The 14,947-nt window shown below is 38.0% G+C and overlaps 1 protein-coding gene across 3 annotated transcripts in view; it reads right to left on the reverse strand.

Annotated features, from left to right (window-relative positions):
• pkn1b (protein kinase N1b) overlaps positions 1–14,947 on the reverse strand; it is a 43,025-nt gene that overhangs the window by 21,866 nt on the left and 6,212 nt on the right. Inside the window, exons 1-4 of one of the 3 annotated variants that reach the window (XM_084419303.1) lie at positions 9,651–9,956; positions 6,418–6,715; positions 5,048–5,193; positions 4,673–4,793 (exon numbers count right to left, since the gene is read on the reverse strand). In XM_084419303.1, coding sequence (XP_084275429.1) covers positions 4,673–4,793; positions 5,048–5,193; positions 6,418–6,715; positions 9,651–9,725 — 640 coding nt within the window. In that variant the 5' untranslated portion in view covers positions 9,726–9,956. Of the gene's footprint in view, positions 1–4,672; positions 4,794–5,047; positions 5,194–6,417; positions 6,716–9,650; positions 9,957–14,947 lie in introns of those variants that run through there. The other 2 variants (XM_084419304.1, XM_084419305.1) reach the window with 2 other exon arrangements.

Below are 14,947 nucleotides of genomic sequence, written 5' to 3' on the forward strand. Positions count from 1 at the left end.
AAACACTATAAAATACCATAAATCAGTCCATACGACTCTATATGCACTTTATTATAAATCTAATGAATTCATATACTAGAACTACAAGTCATGTAGGAAATTCATTACACAAATAAACTCTTATTCGTCACAAATCTAAAAAATGTTTTCATGTAAATCGCTTCATAATACAAGTCGCAGCTCGTTATAGATGATAAAAATCGTGAGTTACATTCTAGATAGATAGATAGATTAAATTTGGGTTTGGGACTGACTATCAGATAAAAACATTAATTTGAACTGAATTGAGATGAATGACACTAACTTTGTAACTTTGACACTGTTAATGAACTGAACTGAATCAACATTGAACTAAATTGATCTCAATAATGACACTTCTCTTCTGTTGAATTCTGCAACATTAACACTGCTATTTTTCAGTTTATTACTTTGAAGCTGCTTTGACACACTCTGTATATAAATAAATATAAATAAATGTAACTCGACTTGACAAAGATCTCAAATAACTTTAAAAGACTTGGATTATAGCACTTTCTGACACTTTTCATCCGTTTTGTCACTAGCATTCATTGCATAGACATGTTTAAACGTTCTTCACAATGTTTCCTTCTGTGGTCCATGGAAAAGTCGTACAGGTTTGAAACAAATAATGACAGAATTTAGATTTCTGGGTGAACTATTCCTTCAATAATGTTGAGCGTGTTAATGTATTAATGTTGACGCCTCGGAGACCTTTTGACAGACAAACAGCAGGAAAGACAGACGCTTGTGTCACTGGACAGAATTACACTGTCTGAGGAAACGACAGCAGACGCCAGTTCTGTTTATGAACCAACCATTTCACGCAAACATCCACAACTGCATCATTCCTGGCATTCAAAACATGCCATGAGAGTTCATGTTCTCGCTATATGAAATGTTACACTTACAATTTGTAAGGATGGAAATCATATTAATCGTCTTATATCACTATTTAAGTGAACCTGAGCTGCAGTGTGGATAGGACTAATGCTGATGAGGTCTGAGATAAGACTACCTCCATAGAGCAAACACAGTACGTCAATGTGACGTCAGGAAGACGTCGGACTCCAACTAATCCAACGTCAGTCAGGCGTCACATTTTGGTTGAAAATGAAAGTCGGGTTGACGTCTAAACCCAACGTCAGAAAGACGTTGAATTTTGATTGGATAAGCACCACACTGCAAAAAATGTGAAATGCATGGCAGTATATTAAATCTCTCAAGATCTCATTAAACAACTCCACAGACATTATTATCATTACCATCTTACTATCCAGATTTACTTTATTTCTGTCAGACATCTACAGAAGGTCTTATTGAGAATTAACAGAGGTTTAGATGTTGGATGTTTTATTGAAAATAATAGTTTGGTTTGAAGTCACTTCATTGATTATGGTGATCAGTGTTTCCTTTAGTTGGGTAATTTGAATCTTTAAAACTTCTTGGTGCTCAATCCCTCAGACTAGTAAACTGCTGGACAATCACAGGACTATTACAATCAATAATTTGAAATAATAAGATTCTGAATATGATCAGTGAATCAAACACTACATGATGATCATATCTTTATCATCATCAAGTAGTCAACATCATCTGTACATCATTTCTCTTGCAGTTCTTGCCATAACAAACACAATTACAGCAGCAAGAGAAAAACTAATGTTAAAAGTCAAGAGTCAAACTGCACAGCTAAAGCAACTCCGATCACCATAATGGTGACTTTAAACTACACAGTTTCAATAAAACATCAACATCTAAACCTCTGTTAATTCTCAATAAGACCTTCAGTAGACGTCTGGCAGAAATAAAGTCAATCTGTTTAGTAATAAGTGTACTGCCATTAGAGATGGGAATTGATAAGAATTTAACGATTCCGATTCCATTATCGATATTGCTTATCGATCCGATTCCTTATCGATTCTCATTGGGTGAGGGAATAAGTACAAATTTGTTTGTTTGTATTAACTCACTTTAATATCTGATCAGAAGACACAGCACAGAGTATACACAAATGATGTGTAGCAACCTCAGAACAAACCTAAAAGTAGGTGAGCTACTTCTTAAAGTAAAGTCCAGGGACCTATAGTCTAGGGCAGTGTTTCTCAACCAGTGTGCCTTGAAAGATTATCAAGAAGAGTGCCTTAGGATTAGGAAATTGTTAATTTTCACATTCATTGGTCGAGAAAAAACAAAAAAACAACAACTGTAATTTATGTGCCATAAAAACTAAAAACACAGACTGAAAACTGTCAAGGAAGAGCTTGTGCCTTTTGGAATATTAACAGTGCTCATTTGGATTCAACCTGAAACAAAATTCAACTGACATAAAAAATACAAAGAAGTCTTCTGTAAAGACCACAACTATCAACTTAGGCAAATTAACAATTTTTGTGCAGAAAAATGATCATTTTATTCTTCCCTGCCTCTGTAAACGGAGTAGCTAGAGGTGCACGAGAGATGCTTGCTGCAGCCTCTGAGCCAGTGTGAGAGCCAGCCAGACTCTGGCCGTCATCATCATCATCATCTAAATTTGATGGACAATGACAATGGAGATTATCCTCCGTATAGTAAAAGTTTACACAATGAAATGGCGCTCACATTAACTATTAGACAAGTTACCTTCGGCATTAATAACAGATGGCGTCGCGTTAGCTCCGCTGCTGCTTGACTCACTTGTGTCGCTAAATAGTAGTGTATCAAACATGCGACAGTCCTGCAAATGAATTGCATGCTGTGTAGCCAAATGTTTCTGCATATTGGAGGTAGTTCTCCCCTTTGACGAAATGGAACTTTTACAAGTGTTGCACTTGCAAGTGACCGTATTGTCGTCTTTTCGCGTGAAATATAACCAAACTTTAGAGCGCTTCCGCCTCGATGCCATGTTTGCTGTGTGTGTGACGTCATGACACATTTGCAACAAGCGGAACCGATAAGTGGAATTGTTAAGTAGGCATGCTTAACGGTTCCAAGGAATTGATTCACTGGGCACCGGTTCTGAAGAAGAAGAACCGGTTCTCGGTTCCCATCCCTAACTGCCATGCATTTTTTTGTATTACAACCAAAATGTGACGTCTGCCCAACATTGGAGCTTGACGTAAAACAAACGTTGGATTTAGACGTCAACCCGACTTTCATGTTCAGGATCTCTATGCTATCTCTATGCTATTGCCAGGCTATTGTTGAAAATAAGAACTTTTTCTTAAGTGACTTGCCTGGTTAAATAAAGGTTAATGCTGTTATAAAGCCGTTTAAGGATATCTATGATGATGTTAAGGCGAGACACGGCAGGCAAAAACATCTGGGGTTTTTTACTGGTCAATTTTGAGATTTTTGGATATTTGTCTTCCATAACATGTCTTCTTTCAGACTTGTGGTGAAAAAAAGTCAGAAATACACATTTAGGTCTTTATTTGATTACACTTTGTCTGTTTACCGTCTGTAGATTTCTCATAAATTCAACAAAAGTTGCCGTTCTTAATCAACAAGCTGCTCCGCGATCGCTGCCGGCACCCTTTCATCACATTTACCGTTAGGAAGCTCTCTCTCTCCTGTACAATCCTGTCAGATCCAAATATGGTCATTTCCTTTTTATCAGCAACCAATCGTGAAAGTCAAAGGGCTGAATGCGCAATCTCATTGGCTGATGATAAATCTTTAAAGCCCGTTTTCTCAAAATGACTTTTCTCTCATACTCCAAGTCCGAAATCGCAACATGACATCATGACTTTGCGTAAACATACACGCCACTTTCAAGTCAAGTGGCGTGTTATCTATACGCATTTTGAGCTATCCGCGTGTATGTCTACGCCGTTAAATGTCCGAGCGAAACGAAGCAAAATGTAAATCTACATCTGGGGAGCGATATTTTTTTACTAGGATGGTAGGGGAAGACTCATAAATGGTATTAACCCCAGTGACAGGTAGGTTTAGGGACGGGGTTGGGGTAAGTCATATATATTTATATAGAGAGTAATGTAACGTTAAGTCAACGGCGTTGATAAACACGCTGAAAAGCGATTATGCGTGTTGATAGCACGCCAAAAATGGAAATACGAATTGGCGTGTCATACATACGCCATTTCATGAGATCAGTCTGGAAATCTCCACTTCAGTAGCACCTATATACACCAAACTTTCCAGTCTTGTACCTAGTTATATTATGAAGACATTTACAGAGGGATTTGTAAATATATTATTCCTAGCCTGATTTATATAACATTTTATTCCAAAAAACATGGCGAAAATCTTTTTTTTTTAAGGCTATTGACAGTATTTTCTGATTTACAGGATAACAAAAGTAGATATCCATAAATCCCTCTGTAATTTTTTCCCCATCTAATATGTGAACAGAATGAAAAAATCATTTTTAACCTGGCTTTATCCAATACTCAGATTTTGTTTTTTAAAATATATGCAAATTAGCGCATATTTAATTAGATATTGGCTAATTTGCATATTTAAACATTAAATTACAGAAAACTTGTAATACATTTTTTTCTCATCTTAATGTAGGTAATCAACTGGGAAAGTTTCATGGTGATATCTGCTAGTTAAAAATGTTACCCTATTCACCTGTAGTGTCTTGCCTTAAGTGGGTAAATGCTCATTTCTATGAGACAGAGTATGTTAGTAGCACTAGCACATTCAGTACCCTGAGTGTCGTCGGTCTGTTCGGTGGCCTGCATGCCTTTACGGATCTGCATACGGATGATGTCGATCTTCGTCTTACTGTCCTGCAGCATCTGCTGAGCCGACTGGAGCATTTTCTTATCCTGGAGGACCGAGAGATGGACAGATGGAGACAGTCGGATGGATGTATAGTCAGACAAACATTTATATATAGATAGATAGATAGATAGATAGAACGAAAGACAGATAGATAGAAAGAATTATATATAGATAGAACGGCATATAGATGAATAGATGACGGATAGATAGATGATAGACAGATGGATAGATAGAACGATAGATAGACAGATGACAGATAGATATATGACAGACAGATCGATAGATAGACGTTCATTACCTTGGTAACCCCGTTGGCGTAAATGGGGATCATGTTCTCTGCCCCCTGTTTGACCTTCAGTTCGATGTTGAGCTGTCGCTCCAGAGCCTTAATCCTGTCCTGATTGGCTGAGGAGCGACTCGGTGACCCGAGAGACTGAAGGTCATCTGGGGGTCAAAGACAGGGTCAAACATTCATCCAGGGTCAAGGTCTAACAGGATTATGAGGGCTTTAAATATATACATCAGTTTCTTGTATCATCCCAGAAGATTCATATTCACTCATTAATTCTGAGGAATATAATAGGGCTGGGCAAAAAAAATAGATTTTTCGATTAATCGTTTTTTTAAATGTGGTCGATTCAAAGCTGATTCTCAAAGGCCACGAATCCATATTTTATAATTTTTTCAATATTTATTTATCTATCACCCAAAAGCCAGTATTAGCCAGGTTTTCCTCCACTGTTCATAGACTTGCAGCCTCCATGTTACAGATAATGGTGTGGGATTTTTTGTTTGTTTTTATCTTAAACATAAAATAACCGGATCCTGTTTGATCAAGGCATGCGACTGTTCTGACTTCTGACCATATTTTCACCATCAATTTCATCTTGCATCAAATTCCATCTGAGTTGAATTCTGTTTCTGATGATTGGCCTGATTGGCCTGTTGTTTTCTGAGTGACGCACAGCCAGGCCAACCACAGGTAACTAGGGTCATGTATGCTGTATAGCCTGGTGTGGCTTGGTGATGCTCACAAGTAACGACGACAGGAGACAAACAACCACCTCCTTACTTTCGGAGTTATTGTAAGAGTATTATATTTACCATTACATCAATAATGCACGCAGATTTAACATTAACGCTAATTGAAACTGTCTGTAAACAAACTCAGACTAGTGCAAGTACACTAAACATTAGTTTCTGTTAGCGAAACAAAAGACACAGAGACTGGGTGAACTCAACAGCATCTTTGATGAGTAGCTTCTTTGAAAAACCAGCATTGAGCTGTGCCTGATTGACGAAGCAGTCACTTGTGAAATGTGCAGAACAGACGCATATACATCAGACGAACTAAATCGCTGTGGTATTTCTGTATAAATAAACATTAGCCACTAGTCTCTTATATTAATGCTGTTCGGAAGCCTGTGTAATGATGATGTTTCCTGATGTTGGGCAGTGCTCGGGTTAGTGACTGAAGACGTTGACTGAGTAGTTTTGACGTCACATTTATACGGAAGTCACAACGGCTCGTGAAAAGGCACAGCTACTTTATGCAGGCTGTGTGCATTTGTCTGTGGATCGACTGTTGTGAAACTTATATGGTAGTTACATAGCCCCAAGACCATTCACTGTGCCTGTAAAGGTGAGATGATAACGTCGACCCCTGACCTTTGCTGTCGTCGTGGCCCTTGATGACGATGTGTGCGTCCAGCTCCTGCAGTTGAGTGTGGAGCGAGTCCAGTTTGCGTGTGGAGCTGCGTAACTGGCTCTCCACCTGCTGGGCGTTGCGTTTGTCAGTCGTGGCCCGCCGCAGGTTCTCCGCTCCCGCTTTGATCTTCAGCTCTTTCCGGATCTCCCTCCGGATCCTCTCGCGCTGCTCGTCCAGTCGCTGCTGAACGGTGGAGTCTGACAGATCTGAGTTCTGGTCCAAACCCAGCTGTTCCAGCACAGACAGGCCATCTGAGTCCTGGCACACACAGGTCAGGGGTCAAGAGTCAGTGCAGGATACACAGACAGACGGATGGATAGACAGATCGATAGAGCGACATATAAAAACAACAGACAGAACGACTGTCAGATAGAATTATACAGTAGATAGAACGACATACAGAACAGAAAGACAGAAAATTACAGATAGACAGACAGATAGACATGATAGATAGATAGATAGATAGATAGATAGATAGATAGATAGATAGATAGATAGATAGATAGATAGATAGAACAACAAAACAACAGACAGACAGATATATACTATAGATATATATATGTGTCTGTTCTTCGTAATCTGGATTTGCATCCAATAATAACAATGATTTGGAGTGGAATTCACAGTGGAATGAACAGTTCTGCTTGTGATGATCTAGTTTACCTGTTCCTCAAAACCCCTCTGAACATCATTCACCTGCAAATGACTTGCATCTCGCAAACTCACAGTAGCAGTGGACAAAACTGTGTTTCCTTGTGGACTGATATAAAACAGAAGAGCAAAACGAAGAGTGTGATGTGTGAGTCTGAGACAGATCCAGGGTCAGTGACGGCGTTCATCATTAAACACACCACCTGCTCTTACACCAAACACACAGACGTCTCAGTGTGTTTGAGTTCTGACTAAACTTGTGAACATCATTCATTAGATCAAGCGTATGTATCTGCGGTTTTAAGTGCATGTATGAACTCTGAAATGAACTTTTAATATCTTTAAAAAAAGTTATTAATACATAACCGTGATGTCTTCGTCCAGCGTTCAGTTCTCAAATAATGGTGTCAATGCATGCAGAACAATAATATCGTTGAATATTCAATGAAATGTCCCAAACTAAGCAGTCAATTAAGTGCAACACGCTTAAGCCTGTAATTAAATCTATTCCAGCACTTTAGTTTAGTTTGTTAATGATCTGAAATGAGTCAGCAGAATCAAAGGGCAGCTCTGCGGTTCAGCGCTCGTGCAGAGGAAGTCAACAACTTCAAGAGAAACTTTATATAAACTGTAAACTTACAGAACTTCTCTTTTCCGTTTTGTTTTTGTTGTCATAAACTGACACAAGAGACACAGACTGAGCTGAACTGCAACCAGACTGAAATATAACACTTCACACAGCCATTCAAAGACTAAACACACGTCTGACAGTGTAAATAGAGCAGGTACCAAACTCGAGACACCGCAGAAACATTCATCTACAGTATGTTTCAGAGCGAACACACACGCATGAACACTGTGACTCAATAAGGAAGTTCTGCTGTGAGCAGCTCACTTACAAAACACACAGGAAAAGTCACTTCAGAAAGAGCAACACGCACATAAAACACCACCACAACCCGTAGGAAAGAGGAATCGCAATGAAATCTCTTCAGAATCTCAACTGTTTCCCTGAAAACGCTTCTCAGATGTTTCTCCTTTTATAAAAGAGCCCAGTGTTTCTCTTTCTAGAGTTTCAGACCAGATCTCAACAATGTCTCAAACTTGCCAAGATTTCAAAGCCAGTTTTCTGAAATAAAAAGTCCGATTTCAGCGTGAACTGATTTTTCCAAATAAACAAAGGTAATTGAAGTGCGTTCAACTTAAAAATGTCATGTTTCATTGTGTTAATTGCAGATTCGTAGTAATTATTAGTGACATTTACAAGCAATTTCTTGAGTTTCAAAGTAAATTCGACACCCTTTTTTTCTGTTGGATGACAGCTAGTGACTCATTTGGGCCTTTATTTCTCTCCAAAGGAATTATATATGAATCATATGATTTTAAATACACATTCCTCATCTCTGAATGATTCATCAGTGCCCAATTTTCTCAAGAAAAAAAAACTGTCTTTCAACTTTCTCCTCCTCCTTTTCGACTGACTCCATCGATCCCTCTTAGAGACTCTTTCAGCATCCAATCAATTTATCTTGCATAAAATCAGGCTCCGTCCTCATTTTATCTCACCGCATATCCAGTTTGACTCAGAAACACGTCACGTCACGGAAGTAGGATGGGTGGTGAATATCACTAAAGCTCTGAGCTGCATTAGTCTCACTACAAATATCAGAAACACAAAACCTGACAGCTATAAACCATCATCATCATGATCTTTAGCTCGCGAGGGTTTAGTTCAGGCCTTGAAGGGTTCCTTCAGCCAAAAATATCAAATCATTTACTCACCCTCATGTCGTTTCAGACTTAAAATACATACAAGAAGATATTCTTTTTCAATGTCAAGTCAATGGGGTCCAAAGATGTTTGGACCAGTGTGGTAAACGTTAAAGATACTGAAAACCATATACGTTCATTGAAATGAAATAAAATAAAAACGATCTTAAATTTTATTTCGGCTGCCAAAGCTAAAATTTAAAATGTCCATTTAATTGGAATAAATGGAAAAATAATGAATAAAATTGGTAACAGTGCTAACAGTGAGTGATAAATTTGTTAAAGTAATTATTAATCTTTGTGAACTTTTGTTAATAAAAACACAATTGTTCATTGCTAGTTCATTAAATAATATTAACAAATACATTTGATTTTAATACTATATTAGTAAATGTTGAAATCAACAAATTAAGAATAATAAATGCTTTTTAGAAAGTTCAAGTTAACTAATGTAGTTAAATAGCATGGAATCATTTTATCAATTTTGTTGTGCTTTTCTCCCTTTTAGTTGTTTTTGTTAAGAGCAAATTAAGATTTTATGGCAGCACTTTACATTAAGTAAAAATAAAAACATAAAAAAAAATTGAATAAATATTACAATAGTAGATTAAACGATACTAAAATAACCCCAGCGTTCTTCAAAATATCTTCTCTTCTGTTTCACTTTTTAAAAAAAGAAAGTCAGCTACAGGTTTGGACCGACATGAAGGGGAGTTTTGGGCCCTTTAACAGACTGAAGAACAGTGACATAGAGCAGCTTTTGAGATCCTACCACATGTTCGGTCTCCACCGGGCTGGAGGGAACGTCCTCCAGAGAACAATCTCCCACATCTCCTTCACTATCCATTGCCACACACTCCTGTTGGGTCTGCTATCAGAGCCTCCGACACCATGAACATGAACAGCTTCCGCTCAGAGAGAACGACAGCAACAGCTTCCTGTTCATCTAGACGCGCCACATGAGAGATGTTTGCCGTTTACACAGAAACACACACACACACACACACACACACACACACACTTATACATGGGCACGTGGATGGATTGCTTTTGAAATCTCTCAACCAACTTCCGGTTCAGAGACGAGCATTTCAGTGAGGTGTGTGTGTGTGTGTGTGTTTTAATACACAGGATGGCATTCGTGAACACTTGTGACAGCCAAAAAGGAAACGAAACTGCCCAAAAAAGAAAACACACACACACTCGCACAAGTGCAACACTGAGTTCAATAGGCTGTAAAGCTTAACAACAACTAAAATACTGTTTCTAGAATAAATAACGTTCTTAAAGTGTGTGTTTGTCCATATAAAGGCACAGGACTCGTGGTCTCTGCTGTCCTCAGATGGTTCGGGCCACAAGATCTCGTGATGCAAAGCAGAGAAGTTGAGTTATTACTGTATCAAGCTAGTCTAAAGAAAGAGTATGTGCTGAATCTAAACATGATCTAATTTATGATCAGTACTGTAACGTCACACCTCTTTTATCTCAGGTCCAAATTAACCAGGTTAAACAGAGAGACTGCATTCCTAAATGACAGTGGAAACCGTCCTGTGATGCTTTACAGGGTTTATAAAACTTGCCCATAACTCCACACTACCAGATGCCCCGCCCACAATTCCACACTACCCAGATGCCCCGCCCACAATTCAACTCCGCCCATAACTCTGCCCTGATGCCCTGCCCACTGTTAACTCCACCCATAACTCTGTCCCGCCATTAAGCCCCGCCCACATATCACCCCACTCGTTATGCCCCGCCCACAGCTAAACCCCGCCCACAACTCAGGCTGACAGTGTAATGCTCAGCCATCCGACCACTATGTTTACAGACAACATTTCACACAAACCTGAATGACAACTTCACATCGCTGAATCACAGATGGAGTGAAGCAAAGCCACTGAGGTACACGGCCTTAAAAAAAAAAAAAAAAAAACACTAAACAGTTTAACACTTCACTTTATGTTTATTTTTTTCTGCAACTGTAAAAAAATGAGGTTAACAACAGAAAATTATTACAACAGCTTCCTCAAAATTTAGCTTCAATATCTGAGTGAAAGACTTGGGACACCTTAGCAAAGCCATAGCAATAATCTATAACACCTAGCAACCACAAGAATACCTTATCAACTGCCTAGCAACTATAAAGCAATTCCTTAGAAACCACCCTGAGCATTTTAGCAACTACCTAGCAACGCCCTAACAACCATCTATAACACCTATCAACTATCTAGCAACCTAACAGCAATGCCTACCATCTGTAATACATAGCAACCAGCTAGCTACCACCAATAACACCCTAGAAATCATTTAGCAATGCTTTAGCAACCATCCTGAACACCCTAGCACCTAGAAATGCACTAACAACTATTTGTAACAGCTAGCATTTTCCAAGCAACCACAACTACTTAACCACGACTACTCAATGCCATAACAAACATCTGTAACACCTAACAACTGCCTAGCAACCACATCAGTAATCCTATAACAACCACCAAGAACACCATAGCAACTGCATAGCAGTACTCAGAGCACGATTACAACTAAATAGCAACACTGTAGCAATTTTCTGAACATTCCATAGGAACTACATAACAACGCCCAAGCAACCACACAGAACACCCTAGCAATGCCATAGCAACCACCTAGAACACCCTAGCGACTTTTTATTATTTTATTTATTTTTTGTAAAATCAGCAACTTTCAGATTTTTTTGGGGGCAAAATATTCTTTAAAACCTCAATTATAATTCTAAATATTTATTTAAAATCATGTTCTATTAAATATTAATATCATCCTCCTAGACAGGCTGGCCTCCTTTGGAGTTCTGTGTCTGTCTTCTGTGTTCAGAAGAGGGGCACCTTCTTTAGATTGTATTTTTCTGGTCACGCTCAGTTTGTGCAACTCAAAAACTTCAGATCTAAGCCATTGCAATTTACCACTGGTGTTCCCCAAGGCTCAGTGTTGGGCCCTCTTTTGTTTATTATCTATTTACTGCCCCCATGGACATATTTTTAGGAAGTACGGTATTCATTTCCACTGCTATGCATACAACGGCCTGTCTTCCATGCCTACTTCTGTTTTCCCTCCACTTTCTCTGTTCAGCTGTTTATTTTAAATCCTGCAATAACTGATAGCTTATCTGTGACTATTGACCAGTCCATAGTATTTCCATCCACGCAGGTTAAAAGTCTGAGTGTCATCCCTGATAGCACCCTATCTTTTAAAGCTCACGTTTATAATATCATTCGTACTGAATATTTTAATTTACGAAACATATGTTTACGGACATATCTTCGTCCTTCTCTGACAACGAACAGCACAGCACTGCTATCCTTGTAAATGCCCTAGTTACGTCGCAGATAATAGCATTTCTCTTCTCTTTGGTCTTCCTTCTAAACATAAACTGCAGCTGGTCCAGAATCCAGCTGCACAAATTATTTCCAGAACCCCTCCCATAGAGCACATTTCTCCTGTTCTTTAACACTCTTGAAGTTTTTACTTTACTTCTATTTTATTTATTATTAGTATTTAGTATTAGTATTTATTTTACTTCCGGTAAAATATCAAATTGATTTCAAAATCTTGAAGGCTCATAATAATCTAGCTCCTTCAGATCTCTATGATCTTCTTCAAAGTGATATTTTTAGTCTTACCCAGGGATGCACAATATATGGGCCATCGTTATCGGCCAGATAAGAAAATTTGACCGATATATTAAAGCTGATATATAATGTATTATTTCCTTCAGCTGAGACAATTCAGATGCGCACTGTTCATCATGATGGTTTTGAATTGCTTGAAATATGATTGGAATCACTTCAAAAAAGGAGAATACAGTTCAGCACAAGTCTGTCATATCGGCTACATAAAATTATGAGGACATTATAATTGTGTGTTTGGGACATGGCTTTTAATGGTGAGACTTTTGTTTTTGTAACGGCTCTCAAAAATTATATAAAAATTTGGATTCAGATTTATCAGCTAGTATATCAGTTTTCGGCTTTCAAACATAAAGAATTATCGGTTATCAGTATTGACCAAAATGTTCATATCTGTGCATCCCTATTCTCACCATGGGTAGGGCTTTTAGTTATGCTGCCCCTTCCCCTGGACATTCGTAACAGCGACAGTAAAACTCTTAAAACTCATTTATTTAAACAGGCTTATTTATGATTGCACATGAATTGGGCAATATCGTATTCTTCAGTGTCTTAATGTATATATTATAGTATGCTTTGTCTATTGTCGATATACTGATGATTTTAGGAAGATTTGTAAGGTGACCTTGAGAGGCGTAGAAGGCGCCTCTTAAAAATATTATATACACAATTCTGTTATATTGCTGCAGCTAATAAATGCTCTATATGATGGTCATCTTCACACACAGCAGAGAACTCACAGAAATATATAAATAAATGACCATCAGATTTTAATGGAGATTGAAATCGGATTATAAATGATTTTGAGAGGCGGCCTGATAAACATTATGATTATCCTCAGTTACATCAGCTAGCGCGTGTGTGTGTGTGTGTGTGTGTGTGTGTGTGTGAACATAAACTAGAGCACTGGAAACACTGAGCGTGTGTTTTGGCTTATCTTTGCTGTAATGGCCTTACTGTTAGCAAGAGTTCAATCATGTCTGTGAGACTGTTTTTTTTGGTTGCATAAAAACTAAAAGCGGGTCTTTAGTTCAGCAGATTGAGTTTGAGAATACACACATACTGATTTCCATTTTATTCTGTACAAACTGTATATTCTATCCTCTAACTAAACCTACCCATCACACAAAACGTTCTGGATAGTGCATTCATATATTATTTTAAAACATTTTGCTTGGTTTATAAACTGTTTTGCTCATGGGGACCAAAACATTTACAGAACAGATTATTAAATTGTACAAATATTTCACAATATTACTGTTTTTACTGTATTTTTTATCAAATAAATGCAGTCTTGATAGCAGAAGAGACATAAATCAGAAGAGAATAAAATGTTAATTTTACTGTTTATTATTTCATGTATTGTTTTGTGTGAGGAGATCGTATTTCACTGACACCGAGTGAAAACTACACCTGAGCGCTCTAAACATCTCCACAACCGATCACTGAAAAACACACACAGATGCTTACGAGAGAGAGAGAGAGAGAGAGAGAGAGAGAGGGACAGGAAGTCATTAATGAGCATTGAGTGGACTGATCCATTTCTCTTAGTGCTTTGGCAGAAAAAATGAGCACTAATAAAAATTTAATTAGCAGAAAGATTCATCCTGAGAAGGACAAAAATCTTGTGAACTGATCTCAGAAAACAAACCAAATCCCCCTCGACTCTGGTTAATGCACTTCTGAAGCACTTCTTACACCAGTCGTTGTGTGTTTGCCAATCTTTAGCAGTCATTCAGCTCGGTTTACCCAGACTCAGGAGACAGAGATGATGTTTGTGAGAAAACACAACATCATTCAGTTCAAGAGCTTAGAAGCGCAGTGTGTGTTTGTCTAAGCTCACCATGAAGCTTCAAACCATTTAAAGTGCCCCTGTGGTGAAAATCAAGCTTTTAATGTTGTTTATATGTCTATGTGGTGTTTTAAATATGCTTTAAGACAAACCAAGTGCAAATTCATAAGTCAACACCATTGCTGAGTATTTTCTCCTTAAAACTGCAGTGAACCAAAGACAGTCTCAAAAACACGCTTTGAAATCGCTGGTGTTTCTGACGTCACAAATCATCAACCAGTGGATCTCTGAGCTGCTGTGAGTGAGTGGAGGCGGGGCTCATTTGCATATTCATAGAAGGCAAGAGCATAGAGTTACATTTAAGCTATGTTAAGGCATGAAGAATTTTTCTTCAAAGAAAAAATAAAAATAATTAAATGAGTTTTAAGGGATAAAATGATTGACTACAGTGGGACTTTAAGTATTTTAATGTCGACATGAAACTCAAACTGATTTTAGTTCCATGCATAATGTGACATATAAAAAAAAAAAAAAAAAAAAAAAAAAAAAGGATGACAGGACTTGGATAAGATTAAAGCAGCACTCAGTAGCTTCGGGATTTCTACGCTGTATTCTCGC

The sequence above is a fragment of the Rutilus rutilus genome (genome assembly GCF_951802725.1).
Source record: "Rutilus rutilus genome assembly, chromosome: 1".
Taxonomy (NCBI): Eukaryota; Metazoa; Chordata; class Actinopteri; order Cypriniformes; family Leuciscidae; genus Rutilus; species Rutilus rutilus.